The 19099-nt window shown below is 50.4% G+C and overlaps 1 protein-coding gene across 1 annotated transcript in view; it reads right to left on the reverse strand.

The window, feature by feature from the left end:
• Window positions 1–19099, reverse strand: part of ARHGAP39 (Rho GTPase activating protein 39) — a 287928-nt gene that overhangs the window by 89187 nt on the left and 179642 nt on the right. The window contains exon 7 of the mRNA XM_065400194.1: window positions 18821–18913. Coding sequence (XP_065256266.1) covers window positions 18821–18913 — 93 coding nt within the window. The remainder of the gene's footprint in view (window positions 1–18820; window positions 18914–19099) is intronic.

Raw genomic sequence — 19099 nt, forward strand, 5'->3', positions numbered from 1 at the left:
ATGCTGTGAAATCCCAGGTGGCCCCAGATGTGTCACAACACCAGCGCACAAGCAGGAGACAGAGTAGGCTTGGGTACAAATCACAGGGGGGATGTGACAACCCTAGAACCTGGCAGGATGGAGGCTCAGCTTGCAGACAATGCAGAATAAATCATTCTGTTCCACTATGGCCCTCCTAAGGAGAGCGACACCCAGGCTGTGTACCCATCAGCCGCGCCCCACTCCTGCTCTTCCACACAGTGCCCTCCTGACGCTGCAATGAGACCAACTCGGATAGAGGGTCTATGTCAAACACAGGCAGCATGTGCCTCCCAGCAGAGCCAGCCCTCCCCAGCCTCGGCCTTTCCTCTCCCGCGTGCAGTTACCACAAGCAGGCGAACGAGAACTGCCTGCAAGCCAGCTCCACTGCAGGCCACAGCACTTCTGCAAAGGGAAGTGACGTCACATCCACAACGACTGCTGTGGGGCTGGCTTTGGGCCTCCACGTTTTCTTTGGACTCTGGGAGTATTTTGAGAGCAGACACAGAGCATGTGTCATTCCAAACAGGCACAAGTTTGGCTGAAGCTACTGTTCATTAGAATCCCGTCCTAAGGAGGAGGCCACAGATGCTTTTCATGCCAGACTGGCTGTTGGGGTGGGGTGGGGGACAAGTCAATGTCAACCAGAATGTATCGTAAAGGTAGCATCAATTCCTGGCTTATGCCCTGGACAGCTGGGATGCATGGCACACCGTGCATGCTGCTAGATCAACCTTGCCTTCAAAGCATCCTTCAAGCCCAGCTCAGCAGATTAACCCTCAGAGGGGTGGGCCAGTGCAGAAAGTCAAAGGACTCAGTTGTTCACTCTCTCACTAACTAAAGTACTGATATGGCCCCCACTACTTTAATATCTGAGCATCTCACAATCTCTTGTATTTATCCTCTCCCAGCCTAGAGCCCATTCGAACTCTCAGCCCTGGCTCACCCCGGCCACCCACTGTCCTCTGTTCCTGAACACTGCCTCACTGGCTTCCTCCACTGCAGTCTGTCTTCCCTCCTTCACTCAGGACAAATGACAATCTCTCTGAACCCCAAGCCCACGATCCTCTGAATCTTATTTGCATCCCTTGACCCTTCCCATCCTCTGCCCAAGAACGTGCAAACTCAGCAGCTTTCACCCGGTTACCACCAGGAAGGAGTCACAGATTAGAGCTGGAGCCCCAGTGAGCTGGGAGACTTCAGTCCTGGCTCAGTCTGCAGGCTAAGAGCCTGCTCGAGCCCCTTTCTCCCAGTCTGCCATCTCGTGATGCCTGCATGGTTTCTGAGTGCCTGGGGCAGCATGTGGACGACAGGCGGGAACAGGCACTGCAGAGATGGGGTTTCACTGGTACATTCTCAGCACACTGCACCTGCCTAGCAAGGAGCCCACGTACAGGGGGCAATTGCGATCCCCTCTCACACAAACCCTCTGCTACACTCTGTGTTTTGTACTGCAGTCTACTGGCAGGAGGGACTTCCTCATTGCAAAGAGACATGCTAGCAGCACGTGGCTCCTTGCCCATCCATCTGCATGGCTTAGCCCTGCTAGGTTTCCTGGCTTGGGCGCACATCCGCAAATTCTTCCTTTTCTTGTTAACATCGTCCTACACCGGGGTGGTTTTAATGCCACCGGAGACAAATCCCACCCCCTCATTACATACATGAATGCCAGTTGGTGCAAGCACACACTGTTCAGCGCAGGAACACACTGCTTCAGAGAAGCTAGAGACAGGACAGAGCTTTTAGCTGATCCAGTCCATCTCCCCTGGGGCAGCCTGGCTCCTGGTTCTTTGTCCAAGCTCGTTTTAGACAACCCGGGCAGTCTGTTTGGAGAGAAATTATGGCTAGTGCCCTAAGCACTGGACCTAGGACTTGTGAGACCAGGATTCCAGTCCCTGCTCCCCCACAGCCTCTGTGAGAGTCAGTCTCTCTGTGCCTCAGCACCCCATCTGTGAAATGGGGATAATAGCCCACTTCACAGGAGTGCTGGGAAGAGAAACACCTTCAAAGCTGGGAGGCACTCCGTCCCTGAAGTAGTGGGGGCCATGAGAGTGCTACAGGGAGATTGTGTATAGCCTACTTCCCATGCATCAATTCCCTCTGTGGGTCTCACACAACAAAAGGGGAGAGAAAAACAGACTCATAGGATTGGAAAGGAGCTCGAGAGGTCATCTAGTCCAGTCCCCTGCACTCATGGCAGGACTGAGTATTATCTAGACCATCCTTGACAGGTGTTTGTCCAACCTGCTCTTAAACATCTCCAATGATGGAGATTCCACAACCTCCCTAGGCAATTGATTCCAGTGCTTCACCACCCTGACAGTTACGAAGTTTTTCCTAATGTCCAACCTAAACCTCCCTTGCTGCAATTTGAGCCCATTGCTTCTTGTCCTATCCTCGGAGATTAAGGAGAACAATTTTTCTCCTTCCTCCTTGTAACAACCTTTTATGTACTTGAAAACTGTTATCCTGTCCCCTCTCAGTCTTCTCTTCTCCAGACTAAACAAACCCAATTTTTTCAATCTTCCCTCATAGGTCATATTTTCTAGATCTTTAATCATTTTTGTTGCTCTTCTCTGGTCTGTCCACATCTTTCCTGTTGTACAAAGATGGGAGAGTTGGTTGTAAAAATCACAAAACTTGGCAGAGGATTTGGGACAGGTCTAAGACCTAGACCTAACAACTTGTTTTTTTAATTGCCTAGTTTTTTAGACTGTCTGTTTAACCTGGGTACTGCAGATCCATGCTTAGGGCAAACCCTGCAAGGGGAAAGAAAACAAAACAAAAAACCCCATGGTTCTCACATGATTTGGCTCTATGCACAAGAGCCAAGCAAACAGTGCTAGAACCCAGGAAGTTTAATATTTGTTTAATATTTTTATTAATGATCTGGAGGATGGAGTGGACTGCACTCTCAGCAAGTTTGCCGATGACACTAAACTAGGAGGCGTGGTAGATACACTAGAGGGTAGGGATCGGATACAGAGGGACCTAGACAAATTAGAGGATTGGGCCAAAAGAAACCTGATGAGGTTCAACAAGGACAAGTGCAGAGTCCTGCACTTAGGACGGAAGAATCCCATGCACAGCTACAGACTAGGGACCGAATGGCTAGGTAGCAGTTCTGCAGAAAAGGACCTAGGGGTCACAGTGGACGAGAAGCTGGATATGAGTCAACAGTGTGCTCTTGTTGCCAAGAAGGCTAACGGCATTTTGGGCTGTATAAGTAGGGGCATTGCCAGCAGATCGAGGGACGTGATCGTTCCCCTTTATTCGACATTGGTGAGGCCTCATCTGGAGTACTGTGTCCAGTTTTGGGCCCCACACTACAAGAAGGATGTGGAAAAATTGGAAAGAGTCCAGCGGAGGGCAACAAAAATGATTAGAGGTCTGGAGCGCATGATTTATGAGGAGAGGCTGAGGGAACTGGGATTGTTTAGTCTCCAGAAGAGAAGAATGAGGGGGGATTTGATAGCAGCCTTCAACTACCTGAAAGGGGGTTCCAAAGAGGATGGAACTCGGCTGTTCTCAATGGTGGCAGATGACAGAACAAGGAGCAATGTTCTCAAGTTGCAGTGGGGGAGGTCTAAGTTGGATATTAGGAAACACTATTTCACTAGGAGGGTGGTGAAGCACTGGAACGCGTTACCTAGGGAGGTGGTGGAGTCTCCTTCCTTGGAGGTTTTTAAGGCCCGGCTTGACAAAGCCCTGGCTGGGATGATTTAGTTGGGAATTGGTCCTGCTTTGAGCAGGGGGTTGGACTAGATGACCTCCTGAGGTCCCTTCCAATCCTGATATTCTATGATTCTAAGTACAGCCTCTTCTCTCCATTTCAGCAGGTTTTACACAAACAAAAGGAAGTTCTTCTTCACACATCACACAACCCGTGGAACTCACTGCCAGGGGATGTTGTGAAGGCCAAACATAGAATTGGGTTAAAAAAAATTAGATAAGTTCATGGAGGATAAGTCCATCAATGTTATTAGCCAAGTGGTCATGGACACAACCCCATGCTCCGAGGGACCAAACCACAGGGGATGGATCACTCAATAACTGCCCTGTTCTTTTCATTCCGTCTGAAGCATCTGGCACTGGCAACTGTGAGAGACAGGATACTGGGCTAGGTGGACTATCGGTCTGCCCCAGCATGGCCGTTCTTATGTTCATTGGAGACCCAGGATAGATGGGGTCTTGGTGTAAAAGGGCCATGCTTTGATAGGTGGAGCCCACGAGGTTTCTGCCTCACATCTGTGAGGTGAGGGGCTCACAAATTAGGGATTGTCCCCTAAGCCCTCCAGACCCTGATCTGCAAGCAGTAAGACTCACTTGCTGGTTGGAGCAGCTCCGCTGGCAGACTCAGAACAGAGCGCGTTTCAGGGGAATGGTTCCAGCTCTATGAAGAGTCAAAGGGTGATTTGTCTCTAATTAGAGAGCCCAATGAGAAAGTTTGAAATGGCCGTGTTGGAGGGACACGATGAGCAAACCAGAGAGGGTTTTAAAACGTAACAATCACTTTGAGTCCCCAACATGGCATGATCCAGCCCTTGTTTGCTCATAATACAATTCATGCTTTACTGCTCCTTTATTCAAAGTCAGGTTTAGAGGCGCCTGGTCACCCAGGCCCCACCATCTGCCAGCATACGCAGGCAGTCTGGCTGTGCTGTACCAACTTGCCCTGGCTCCCAGCGATTCAACCGACACATCGCAGATTGGGGCCTAAGCCAATTTCACTCCGCGGCTGCAGGCACACACAGAGCAGAACAGCCAGGGAGGAGGGCAGGACAGGTCCTAGAGGGAGAGGATGCCGGAGAGATGGAGGTATAGGAAAAGGAATGGGAGGGGGAAAGATGCAGGTACAAGGAGCAGAGGAGGATGGGTAGGTGGGAGGAGAAGAGAGAATGACAGGAGGAAGAGATAGAAAACACAAGGAGGAAGGCAGGCTGGGGGGTGAGGAGTGTCTGAGGGAAACGGTGGAAGCCGCATTGCCTGAGTTTGGAACTAGACCGGGATATGCGCAGTATGGAAGGGTCCTACCCTGCCCCTGAGATGTCGGGGGAGGGACCGGCTTGGATCCAACAAGGCTCTCCCAGCACTAATGGAAGGAGAGGATGGCAGGGAAAAGCCTAGCTGGAAGGGGAAGAGGGAAAGGCAAGGAGGAAGGGGAATGAGGTGCTGCATGAGGAGGGGAAACACCACAAGGGAGAGACACACTTTCATGCTGCGACCTAGGGAGAGTCAGGCAGGCCGTGGGGAGAGACACCACTGCAGCACCTGCCGCACACTGGGGAAAGTTCCTGACTAGCTGGAAGCACTGGGGTGAAGCTTCAAAGCATCAGACTCCTTGGACCGGCCCTCGTTTGGCTCTGTGCGTGTCCCAGTCAGAGCCTGAGTGCAGCGAGCCTGGGCTACCCGTCTTGGCTGTACTAACAGTGATGAGAAGCCAGGCCGGCTTTGCTCTCTCTGATCTCCTTTACCATCGCTGCCCCGCACTCCCAGACACTCGCCACTGGCTCACAGCCCCGGATGTCACCACAGCAGCGGACAGGCAAAGCCACTTGGCATCACAGACTCAATCCTCCTTGCCCAGCCAGGGACACTGTCCTTGTCAGAGGCCATGTCGGAGCAGAGGATCTGGGGAAGTTTTTCCCCAGCAGGAAGAGCTGAGCCAAGCCAGCGGCTCTGGAGAGATGGTGCCCTGCTAGGCTCGAGCGCGCTCTGCACTGGCACATAGAGATTTCACTGGCGAGATTCTCCATGCTGGCTGCCTTGGAGAGGCCCATGGGCCTTCACATTCAGCTTGTCCCCTGCTTCCTGCGCTGCGATGTTTGGTGCTTATGTCCCACAAGGGGAGCCGCGTGATGGAATCCAGAGCCTGCCAGCAACACACAGGGCACTCAGGGGCCAGGACAACCAGAGAGACTCCTGCTAGTTACAAATGGAGAGAGGAGAGCCGCCAACTAGATGGAAATAGTAGAATTATTAATAATAATAATGCAGAACAGGCACGCAGAGTGTTCAATAAATATTCCTGATCTGTATTTGGGGGAAAACAGATGTTAATCTCATCATCTAATGACACTCTTTCCATTCCAGGAGTACATCTGGAGGATATTAAAGAGCAGCTACCAACGTTTGCTCTTTTTAAATGAGCAGGCCCACATAACTTACATCCAAGAGTTTTAAAAGAGCGGTCTGATAGGTCCACTCAGGAGCCAGCTGGACCATGAATGTTGATTTTCAATACATTTTTGAGGGGACGTTTCAGAAGAGTGGAAGAAAGCTTATGCTGTGCCAATATTTAAAAACGGTAAATGAGATGACCTGGGTAATTATAGGCTGACATCAATCCTGGGCAAGATAATGGAGCAGCTGATATGGGACTCAATTAATGAAGAATTAAAGGAGGATAATATAATTAATGCCAATCAACATGGGTTAATGGCAGAAATATCCTATCAAACTAACTTGATATCTTTTTGTAATGAGATTACAAGTTTGGTTGATAAGGTAACAGAGTTGATGTAATATACATAGACTTTTATAAGGCATTTGACTTGGTATCGGAAGACATTTTAACTAAAAAACTAGAACAATATAAAATTAACATGGCACACACTGAATGAATTAAAAACTGGTCAATTGATAGGTCTCAACATGGAATTGTAAATGGGGGACCATTGTTGAGTGGGTGTGTTTCCAATGGGGCCCTGCAGGGATCGGTTCTTGGCCCTCTGCTATTTAACATTTTTATCAATGACCTGGAAGAAAACATAAAATTGTCACTAATAAAGTTTGCAGCTGACGCAGAAAGTGGAGGAGAGGTAAATAATGAGGAGGACAGGTCACTGACACGGAGCAATCTGGATCCCTTAGTAAGCTGGGCCCAAGCAAACAATATGTATTTGAATACGGCTAAATGTAAACATATACATCCAGGAACAAAGACCATCGGCCATATCTACAGGACGGGGGACTCTATCCTGGGGAGCAGTGACTCCGAAAAAGATTTGTCAGTCATGGTTAAGGCTCTGATTATGTCATGGAGGTCGCAGAAGTCACGGAATCCGTGACATTGGGGGGGCCCAGGGGACCAGCCGCTCTGTAGTGTGAAAAACTGCTGACTGAATGTGCTACTTGGTGTGTACTGAGCATGCTCACACGAACTGAGCATGCTCAGTAACATCTGCTGAAGCCAGCAGGGCAGGACCCCTGCAGCAGTCCAACCTCCGCAGGACACGGGGGACCCCCCCGCAACTGACCGGCCACCGGTGCCGGCGTGGACCCCCGAGCTGCCCAGCCACCGGTGGCAGAGGGACCCCGGAGCTGCTCAGCGGCTGCTGGAAGGGGCCCCCCACAGCTCCCCAACCAGCTGTGGCAGGGGACACCCCCCACCCCAGCTCGTCAAGGCAATGGGGACCCTGCAGCTCCGAGCTGCTGCAGGTGGGGGAGGGGCAGGGTGCTGGACTCTCCTCCCTCCCCATTTTGTCAGGGATGTTTTTAGTAAAAGTCGGGGACAGGTCACGGCTTCCGTGATGTTTTGTTTCTTGCCCGTGTCCTGTCCCTGACGTTCACTAAAAATATCCATGACAAAATCAGCTTTAGCCATGGTGGGTAACCAGCTGGACTTGAGTGCTCAGTGCGACACTGTGGCCAAAAGGGCTAATGTGAGCCTTGGGTGGACAAAAAGGGGAATCTCGAGTAGGAGACTGGCACTCTGAATTTGGCACCGGTGTGACCGCTGCTGGAATCCTGTGTCCAGTTCTGGTGCAAGAAGGATGCTGAGAATTTGGAGACGGTTCAGAGAAGAGCCACAAGAGTGATTAAAAGATTAGAAAACCTGCCTGATAGTGAAAGACTCAAGGAGCTCAATCTATTTAGCTTCACAAAGAGAAGGTTAAGAGGTGATTTGATCACAGTCTAGGAGTACCCGTATGGGGAACAAACATTGAATAATGGGCTCTTCAGTCTAGCCGAAGAAGATCTAACATGACCCAGTGGTCAGAAGTCAAAGCTGGACAAATTCAGCCTGGAAATAAGGCGCACATTTTTAACAGTGAAGGGAATTAATCACTGGAACAGTTTTCCAAGGAAGCTCTCTGCATCTAGAACAGGACCAAAGTGCAAGTCTGGGGGCTTCCTCAATAAGAAGATGCAGCCTGCAGAGACTTCAAGTCCCAGCATGCAATGCGCCCCACTGAGCTGTGTGGAAGGGTATTTGCATGCTGGGGATCCACATGTTCTGTAGCCTGCTCCCTCCATATTAAGCATAAGGGTAACTGCAGTTTCTTCCAGTTGACACTGATCAGCCACAGCTTTCGGGGTCCCATCCCTGCTCCGTGCCTCAGTTTCCCCCTCTGTAAAATAGGGATAACCTCCTCTCCCATAAGGCTGACTAATGTCCACTTTGTAGGTATAACAAGCTATAGAAGTGCTTTTTATTTAGTTATAACTTGCTATGATTGCCAAGCCCTTTGGGTGAAGTCACCCTGATCAAAGAGAGCATTTTCTGCTCAGGGTCTTAATATGCTAGTAGGATGGCTGCATCTTGGCTGACACCAGGGATTGACTCAGGGTCTTCCAGAGCTACAGGCAGGAGTCTCTACAGCCTGAGCTCCCTACATCTACACAGTGGGGAGACACATCCTACACACACAGACCAATGAGTTACATTAGCTCATAACATTTCCAAAGGGCGTGCAGAGCTCCTGCTAGCTGAGCATTAAGACCCCTGGAAGCCTTCAGAGACCCTCCTTCTTGCCCCTAGCCCAACCCAGAGCTGCAGCTAAGCATGGCAAGCTTGGTGAACTTTAACAGAGCTCTGGGGAACGTGAGAGCAATTCTCAGTGCACTCCGCTGGGTGAGCAACTAATCTGCCATGGTGCAGAGAAATCCAACGCTCCCTCCATGGAAAAGAGCTACACCGAGCACACGCAAGGTGCCTTCACGGGCAGAGGGACGCAGAATCCAACTGCGGCCATTTGCAGGTCATGGCTGAAAGGGAGAGCTCGGTTTATGGAAGAACGATTACAACTGCATGGCCCTACAATGCCTCATCCAGAGAGATCTCCCAGAGCTCTGCAAGCTGATATGCAAACTCTACACAGGGACTGCTTCACCCTCCATTAAAGTGGAGCCGCCTCCGGGGTGGATTGCAGCAGTTGTGTAACAGTAAGCAGCGACATTCTGCAGGAGTGTCGGAGAGGAAGTGAACAAGACCTGGCCTGATGGAAAGCCCAGGGGAAACCGTAGCTAAGCAGTTTGTAATTAGAGTTGAAATGTGGCCAGGACGCCAACACTAACCCTGACAACGGGGCCACGTGATCTCTAATAACCACTGCTTGCATCTTGTCTGAAAGGCACAATGTCCAGCACCTCCTCCACCATGACTCCATGCTGGGGCAGTGGTGTAACTCAGAGTGGAGAAAGCGGCGCCTTTGCAGGGTTTTCTCTAGGAATCTCCCAGCCAAGTATTGCCCAAGATCTGTCAGGCACTGGGTATGGCAAACAGCTCTCCCTGTTTTGGGTGCAGGTGGGAAATCTGCTGTTCTCCTTGGCAGCCGCATTGGGACCTGCTCAGATATTAATAAGTGCGTCAGTAACAAAATTCCACATCTCCCCCTCCACAATGCCTAGAACCAACATCAATAAGCAGCCCGACAACCAGAGCTTGCTGGTGGATTTGCAGGGAATGCTGCATGGTCTGTTTCTGTAAAGCAAGTTACTGTACCAACGAGGTATGTAGCCATGGAAACTGCACAACTGCCAAAGCAGTGATGTGCATGCTTGCGATCGATCGCCTCGGTCAATGCTGCCCAAGGGCATGGGGGGCTAAGCTTGCTGTCCATTCCTACCCTTCCTTAAATAGTGGGGCTGGTGTTTGGGTAACATCGCAGATCAAAGGCCGGACACATCATTAAAGAGACCAGAGGCATCTCCTATGCTCACGGTGGGAGACAGCACACATACCACAACATGGGCTGCTGCTACACTTGTTCTTCTGTCCTGACTGGCTACATCTGTAGGAAACTCCATGGTAAGAACACACAGGAGAGCCCTGGCTGAGTCCCTTGTCTATGCCCAGCCCCTTGGCCACCAATGCTCTCACTTAAGGAGCCACTGCCCCTCCCATATCCCCAGTGTCCCACTGCATCATTCTGCACACCACCAGCATGGCATCCGCACACCACACATGACAGGATGGGAATGTATTACACCAGCAAAAGCAATAACACAAATATGTTCTGCCCCTTCCACCTGTGAATTTCAAAACGCTTTACAAACACTAAAAATTCAGCCTCACAATCCTCTCGGAGATGGGTCAGGATCATCATCTCCAAGTTACAGATGTGGAAACCGAGGCACAGGGAAGAAAAGCAACTCTCCCAAAGTGGCCCAGCAAAGCTGGGACAGAGCTGCGAATGGAAGCCAGGAGGCCTGACTCCCAGCCCTCTGCTCTGCAGCATGTACTGTGATCCTTGCCCAAATACAAAGTCAAAGCTCTTGTGTTACATAAACTGCATCAGCTTCCTCCCCACCCACCCACATCTGCACAAAGCCGGGACTCCCACGCACTCCTGCACCCATAATGTCAACTCTAAAAGCAGCATGTGCTGGGGACGCAAGACATTCTTAAATTTAGAGGCTGTCGCTGTGATATAGCAAGGGCGGAACAATGAGACTCGTTGAAATGCTACATTCAGATTGTGCTTTAAGCACAAGGAAACTAATTACAAACTAGGAGTTTAACGTCTCCCACAGAAAGGGGATGAGGCTGGATCCCACTCACTACACAGCAGCAATGCAAAGCATGGGGTAATTACAAGAGTGCAGAGGGGGACGAAGTACTGAGCTAGCTGGAATGGTCTCAGCTGGTCCTTGCCTTCACGGCCCTACCCAAGCCAGCTCTTGCCTGTGTCTCTGCCCTTGGCTCCTTCCCTTGTACTCCCGACTGAGCACTCTACATCCTGTTCACAACACACAGCCACTTACTGTTTGGTGTCCCCCTCCTGACACATTGCTCCCTTGTACTTGGAATTCCCACCCCGATCCGGCCCAACATGACCAAACTCTCCCCTCCAACCACACACAAACCCTCCCCACTCTTCAGCTCTTCACTGAAAACTCTCACAGAAGCATACTCTCCAGTAACCTTCTGTATCTTCTCCCTTTCACTCCTCCATTCCATGTCATCACAGTCCCCCAGGGCTCCATCCATGGTCCCCTGCTCTTACCATCTAAATCCCTTGCTGCGGGGTCTAATTCAGTCCCATGAGCCCAGCTATTCCCTCTATGTTGATGACTCTCCAGCCTTGACCTTTCCTCACCCATCCGGTTGCACTCACTCTCAGAAACAGCCTCCTGGATGTCTTGAAACCACATAAAGCTCAGTGTGTTTAAAACTGAGCTGATCTTCCCACCAACCTTCTCTCTGCATCTCTACATCCCTGTTGAGGACTCCACCATCCTCACCAGACACCCAGGATGTCAACTTTGGGTTCATTTTCCCTTCTTTCCTGTCTGCCCCCACAACCTGTGCCTCCTGTTTCTTCCTCCCCTATTTCATCTCCAAGGTATGTCCTTTCATCTCCATCCTGACTGCTAAACCTTGGTCCATACCTTAAACATCTCCTGCATTTCTCCCACCGGTCACAATGTTCTCTTCTTCTTCTCTTTGTCATCCCAAAACTCCAGTGATAAAATTACCTCTCTTTCCTATTGTGCCAACCACATCACCACCTCACTCCTGGCCTACAGTCCCCTTGTTATTCTAGTCCTTGCCTCCAAGCACGGCTTTGCTGATGCTCCTCAATCCTGTCCCACAGCCCCCCAGCCATCTCAGGATGGGGTTCCAATTGGTTGGATGGGGGAGAGGGGGGAAGAATGGGGGGAAAATGTTTCGCGGACCTGTCAGAAGCTGCTGCGGCCAACCTTGTTGGGAGAGGGGAAGAACAGACATGGATTGGGGGCAATACTGTATCTTACCATCTGCCTCCCTCTCATCTCCTCTTGGGCAGTGGAGTGGCCCATCAGAGGAGACAGGGGAGTTTACTACTTAGGGGAAGGGTCTGGGTGCCAGCACTGAGGATGTTTTCAAGGCTCCTTAGATTTACTGAGGCTGGGTTTATCCAAGGGGCCTCAGGCTGTGGGAGTGGCTTGCACAGCTGGGCTTCCCCACGCACAAGATCAGAATTCAACCAACAGCGGGGACTCAAACGTGTCCTGTGAGTGCAAAGACCTGAGAATGCCCGAAATGAGAAAAGAACGTCACAGGAACACAGGACTGGAAAGGACACCCTGGGTCATTACATCCAGTCCCCTGCTATTGCAGGCAATCCCAGCATACAACCCCAGGCATAAACTGAATAAGAGCATCCTAAACCTAGTTTGGGTGTTTGCCGCCACTCCTCCTGCACAATTAAGGGCTGCAAAAACACCTACTCTCTCCAGTTCTCCAAGGACCCCTTATACACTGCTCCCTCACCGCTGTAACACCCTCTGGCATCACAGCCTGGTGTTGCAGGCGTTCTTGTCCCCAGTGCCACCTTATGACCATTTCTTTGGCCCTGTGATGGCTGTCAGACTTCTTCCGAGGCCCAGCCCACTGGCCAGGTCGCCTTTTAAGTTCAGTCCCCTTCCAGGGTATCAAAAGTCCAACTGCAAACCCAAATAAGCCTCTGAATCAATTCTTCTTCTGCCCCCTTGGGCTAGGCTGAAGTTCCCTGCTCTTTGCCCCCACTCCCAGGCCCTGCAGAGCTCTTCTTTGCTCCTTTGGCAGGGTTTTTCCCCGAGAGGCCCTTCTTCCCAGCAGATTTCCCCACTGCCTCCCCTCCCTGGGCTCTCTGGCTGCTTCTCCCCGGCCCTACGTCTGGACCCTAATCTGCTCTAGTAGGTCCCCTTCAGCAGGCTCTTCTAAGCACCTCTCTCCTGGGCCTCTTCCCGACTGAGCCTCCTCTCTGGCCCTTCCGCAGCCAGACTCACCAGTGCTAATTAAGCCACCAGATCAGGATCTGCTGGGGGACAACTGCTACTGACAGGCAAGGCTGAGCCTGACTCCACTTAACGGGCCAGTGACAGACCTCCAGCAAAAACAGGATATTTCAAAGATAAAGACCAAACAGGAGAAACCCTTTCAGGCTGCTTTTCCAGACAACGTAAAGAAACAAAACGGGCCAGCATGTGTCTGTGAAGAGCTCCGATGCGATACGGTGCTACGGACGTGCTAAGCAGCTCTCCCGTTACAGGAGCAAACAGAACAAAGGGGATTCGATTCTATCTAGGGCCTAAACTGCTCAGATGGAAACCTGAGTGTTCTGCAAGAGTCTGGCCGTTTAACCAGTTCAACTGTAATCAATGCACCTGGCACAGGGGAAACATGATCAGCCCTTTTGCCAAACCGTCTTCCAGCTGAGAGCTAAAAATAGCCGGGAAGAACAGGTTGGACTTGTGCTTCCCACTACAGCACTGCGGGGGAGAAAGGTGCTGAATGCAGAATGGAATTTTAGCCCAGAAATATCAAATATGAGAAAGAGAAAAGTGAGGTATGTAGCCTATTTTTTGCCAGGAGTATTCGGCCAAAAACCAGACAGGGGCCCAGTCTTTAAATTTTTTTTAAGCTTGTGCAATACTTGTACAAAAGACAAAATTTCACTTAAAAAGAGTGAGCTAGTGTCACTGCCCCCAGCTTCTCACTCTACCGCAAGACGGGCGCGCTTCTCAGAGTGCTAGATTTTTTCAATGACTTGTGTCCGACTTAGTTTACAATGACACACTTAACAAGTGTCCTTAACATTCACTTCGAGCAAAACAGCTGCTTGGGGAGAGTGTCTATGCTCATTCGACTTTTCCCTTCGCTCCAAACACCACTCATCGTTCAGTAGATCCTGCCTGGGCTAGCACCACATCTGGTAACACATTTTGTAGTTATATAGAACCTCAAACGTTTTGATTCATCAAATGAAAAACCAGAACACTTCAGCTGACCTAGGACATCACAGGAAAAACTGAGACTGTCCCAGAAGAAGGTCCCATGACCGTACTGATCCTGCCAACACTTGGGTACTTTACTCCCCCAAGCAGCTCTGTTGAAGTCCATGGGGCAACTCACATGGCCCATGTCTTCCAAGAACAGGCAAGGTTTAAGGTATTGCTTATTCTATGAACCCTCGACAAGAGGACTGGACCTGTGTAAGATGCAGATACTCTCTTCTGGATGCTCCCTTGTGGTTAAAAATTCCCTGATTCAGCAAAGCACTTAAGCACATGCTTAACTTTAAGCACACATTGAAGTGCTGCATTGAAACAAAGCCTTATAACAAAGAGCTAGGAGTCAGATGAGCTGGATTCTATTCCGTCCTTTGCAACTGATTCACTGGGTGACTTTGAATCAGTTACTTCCCTCCTCTGTGCCTCAATTTACGTACCTGTAAATTGGGGATACTAACACTTCCCTACCGTGGGGGGGGGGGGGCGGGTTACAAGGCTAATTTATTAATGTGTGTGAGGTGCTTAGCTACAACGGTGATGAGTGCCTTCGAGGTGTCAATCAGCAAGCAAGACAAATGTGAACGTGGAGAGGTGCGGTAAGAGTGCACCCACAGTGCATGAAGTTCTACAGCACAGCATGAGACTGTCCTCAGTGGAAATGTGGCTGGTGGAGCTAGATCCCAGCATGCAGTGCTCCTCCTTTATCCAAGGAGGCTGGCTGTATTTAAGCCCCACAAGGTTTAGTTACGACTTAAGTCAGAGCTGAAGTGGGACTTAAGTGGTGTATCTAGGGGTCCCCGAGCTGGTACACTTCACCAGGGTGAACTTCACTTTGCATGCTGGTAACAGGTGGCTGCATCTCCCAGACACAAATGTCTCCTGCAGAACAAAGGCCCATCTCGTTTGGGGAGTTATGTCCCATTTTTAAATGTCACCATTGTCAGTTCCAGCTAAGTTATTTGAGCCACAGGATGGACAGGACAAAAGTTACTGTGCAATAATTCACGTGAACTGAAGGTGACGTGTCAGGCACAAAGCTAAAGGCTGAGCTCCACTATTGCATGAATTATTACACGATAACTCATTCCCCTGCAGCCTCCTAAGGGGATCAGCATGGGCTAGTGATAAAAGCTCAGGATGTGTGGGTTCCACTCCTCGCTCTGCTGTAGGCTTGCCATCACTTAACCTCTCAGTGCTCCAATTTCCCCTTCTGTACAATGGAGCTTTGCCATCTCACGTGGGTACTGTGAGGGTTGGTTCATGTAGGGGAAGTGCTCCAAGATTAGTTAGGTTAGTCTTTAGCTGGAGTTCTGTGTCCAGTTTTGGTCACCGCCGTATAGAAAGGATGTAGAGAAACTGGAAAGGATCCAGAGGCGAGCGACAAAGACAATCAAAGGGCTGGAACACAAGCCAGATGAGCAAAGGCTGAAGGAACTCGGTATGTTTAGTTTGGAAGAGAGGAGATTAAGGGGGGACAAATACTTGAAAGGCCGCCATAAAAACGATGGAGAAAAGTTGTTCTCTCTTGCCCCAGAGGGCAGGACAAGAGGCCCTGGGTTCAAACTACAGCATGGCAGATTTAGATGCAATATTAGGAAAAACTTCCTGACGGTAAGAACAGTAGGACAGCAGAACAGACGCCTAGGGTGGTCGTGGAAGCTCCTTCACTGGAGGTTTTCAAAAGGAGCCTGGAGAGCCATCTGTTTGGGACGACACAACAAATCCTGCATCTTGGCAGGGGATTAGACTAGATGACCCTTGTGGTCCCTTATAGCCCTGTGGGTCTGTGATTCTAAGACCCCCTGAAAGATGCTAGAGAAGGGAGACGTGTTAAAAGTGTGGAGGTTGATAATATCTTTTTAAAAATCCAGTTTCTGTACACTGTCACCATGGGAAAGGAGCTCATGGCAGCAGGAGAGCACCCAACAATACAGAAGGACAGACCTGACCAGCCTGAATAGCGCTGAGTTATTTTTTGCCTTGTCTCCCGCCATGTTACAGAGATAGGCTAGATGGGGAGGGGACGAGCAGGCACTTTGGGATAAAGCACCTCATCCTGGCAAAAAACCCAACCCAGACATCTGTTCCTACCAAACATATGGTGTGTGTTGCACTATGTGTGCGTGTGTGTGTGTAACATAGGAGTTGTCACACCAGATCAGGCCAGTGGTCCATCTAGTCCAATATCCCAGTATCAAATGCTGCAAAGAGTATGATATGTATTCCAGTGTTCAGGTCACATCCTTGGTCACTGGGAGCTCCTCAGATCAGAGCACTGAGCCGAGATAGTGAGGACATGACTATCAGTTTGAGTTGGCCATGTCTGCATTGCATGGGGATCCACACAGGGCCCATTGTAAAGCATGGGATGGATTGGCTGGAGACAGCTACCGCTACGGCTGGTCCAAAGTCCCTCTCAGGAATCGGAGGGGATGCCCACAGAACATTACAGCATGATACAACACGCCATCCTCCAGGCCCAGTACAATCTCCCTGATTCTTAAGGCACCTACACTATCCTTCTTCGATCCCTCCCATAAGCCCTGCCTCTGCCATGAGGCCTTTAAGAAATCAGGCAGTTAAAGCCAGCTTGAGGGGCAGATGCGGACAGCCAGCATGCACTTCATCTTCTTATAAGATAAAAAAATCAAACATCTACACCTGTTTGACTGTAAGCATTTCCGCCCACAGCCTCAGCACATCATGTTTCTTTGCCCCAGACGTCAGCCCGAAGCCACGTCTTCATATGTGTTGTACAGCACCTACAAGGGACCCAATCCTGAGTGAGACCTCTGGGTGCCACGGTAATATAACTATGACTAAGAATGGTGGCACTGCATGGGAAGTCAGACGTTCTACAATGCAGCTATTTTAGTATTGCATATCACACACACACACGGCCACGTTTTTACCGCCCCTTGGAATGCTCTGGGGCAGAGGTGTAAGAACTCTGCATATTCAGTGTGCTCATGGCTTATCGGTCTTACTGCTCAGTGCACTCACTTGGTTCCTTTTCAAAGTGGTGCTGGGGAAGCGGTGACGAAATTTAAACTAGCCTTTGGTTTTCAGACCCCAGTGACTGCCAACGCCTTGCATGCACTGAGCTGGGTTAACACTGAGCTGAAGGGCCATCCTTCAGTCTGACTGCTGACCTTTGGCCAATGGCTGGGTGCTGGAATTTTACACAACAGAGCATTTTCCTAGCACGGCAGCTCCCCCATTGGTTTCTAATGGCTCCATACATGTGCAGGGCAGTGAAGAACAGGTCCTGCTGCTGCACAAGAGTTACCGTTTGCTCACAACTGGTTAAGGCAGCCCAGACAATGGGTCCGGTTGTGGCAGGACTTTGTCAAAGGGTCAAAGCGTGCCATGCTGGGAAAGGCTCGGAGGCCCATGAGATGAACCACACCCACTCAGAAGCCCCATCACCGAATGACCCCAGGCCCCCACTGTGAAGATTGCCCTGTCTGTAACACCTGTGGCAAGATGCAGGATGTTGTGTTGGTGCAGGCACCGGTGTCTCCCATGCAGCTAGCCTGTCTCCGGCATTCCTGCCGGCCTGCTGGAGAGATGGGCCGGGGCGTGGCAGTTAGCCCTACACAGAAGGGGAAGATCAGAACTCAAGAGGGCGGGTTCTCTGGGTTGGAAAGGAGTGTGGCTGGTGGTGATGCTCCCCCTCTGACCTGCTCTTGTCGTTAAAGCAAGACAGACGGGCTGTCTTTAGATTCCACTGGAGTGAAATGTTATAATGAAATAGCTAGTTAGCTCGCTCTCTCCCTCACGCTCCCGCCCGCCCTTTACTGCTTCATCAGCTGCACACGCTGGCTCAGAGGATATTTGATAGAGATCATTTATCTGTCCCAAACACTTACCTTTTTAACACCCATTTCTCAGCATTAAAACATCAGGTAGGTTCGCCCTTTTAAAAAAACCTCTCCATGTCTTGTCAGGCCACAGAGAGCGCGCAGCACTTTCCTGGTGCCTCCCTTCCCCCATCCCTCCATGCAGGTTTGCAGTATAAAAGCCGACCAACCCTAGATCAGGTTAATCTATCAGCAAACAAGGAAATCGAAGTCATTTCTTTAACTGGCTCTGGTTAATTACACTCCCACCCCCCTCTACTAATTGGTACATTGCAATAAATAACTAAACCTATTCAAACAGGTGCAAGGTAAAGATCCCAGCAACATCATAGCTGTAAAAATCTGCAGGCAATTTACCACTGCACAGCCTGCTCAGTGACTCAGCTCCCAGGCGGATGATGAAAAGCTAGCTGAGCCCACATTGGGGACTCATTAATGCTGCTGCTGATTCACGGTGTTTCATCCCCTTCCCATTCACTGCCTCCATCCCAGCCACCATTGCTTCTGCAGGCACCTTTGGTTACCAGGGCATTTCCCACCACTGCCAACCCTGCCCAAATGCTGTAAATGCTACTGAGCGAAGCACAGGCCCTGTCTGCACTAGGGATGGACAGGGGTTGATGCTGGATGTCAGACAGGACTCCCCACAGTAGAGCCAAACTGGGCTCGACACCCAGTGCAGAGAGCAGCTCCACGGCCAGTCACGCTCTCCAAAGGCACCTCGATCCTCATTTGGCCCCCATCCACACCAGTGTCCAAGTCACAGTAGAGGCAGGCCCCGGGAGCCTCACAAACACGTCTCATCCCTAGCGCAGGCACAGCCCAAATGAACAGTTAAGAGGATGGACAGAACCAAAGTGGAGGTGGAGGGGAGGGTAAGAGGCTGAAAAAAAAAGCAGGTTTGCTACTATGTCTAAGACAGGAAGGCGCTAAATGAACGGTGACATGGACCCTACCATCATGCTCTTCGATATAGGGCTTGGGTTTCTTTCTCAATTTGGATTTCTTCTTACTGTTCCTTTCCAGGAGCTCTTTAATGTGCTGAGTCACTGAGAAACAAACAAACCGATGAGGACAACAGAATGGAACACAAAAAAGAAAATGGCTCAACGCGCAGAGAGCCCTGTTTTCAAAGCCAGCAACACAGGGAGGCATTCTCGGAAGAGCCTGCCCTTTGTTTGGGTCCCTTTGGAACGGGGAGGGCAGACGGACACATCAGCGAACTGTCTTGTCAG

Source organism: Emys orbicularis, chromosome 2 (genome assembly GCF_028017835.1).
Source record: "Emys orbicularis isolate rEmyOrb1 chromosome 2, rEmyOrb1.hap1, whole genome shotgun sequence".
In the NCBI taxonomy this organism is placed as follows: Eukaryota; Metazoa; Chordata; order Testudines; family Emydidae; genus Emys; species Emys orbicularis.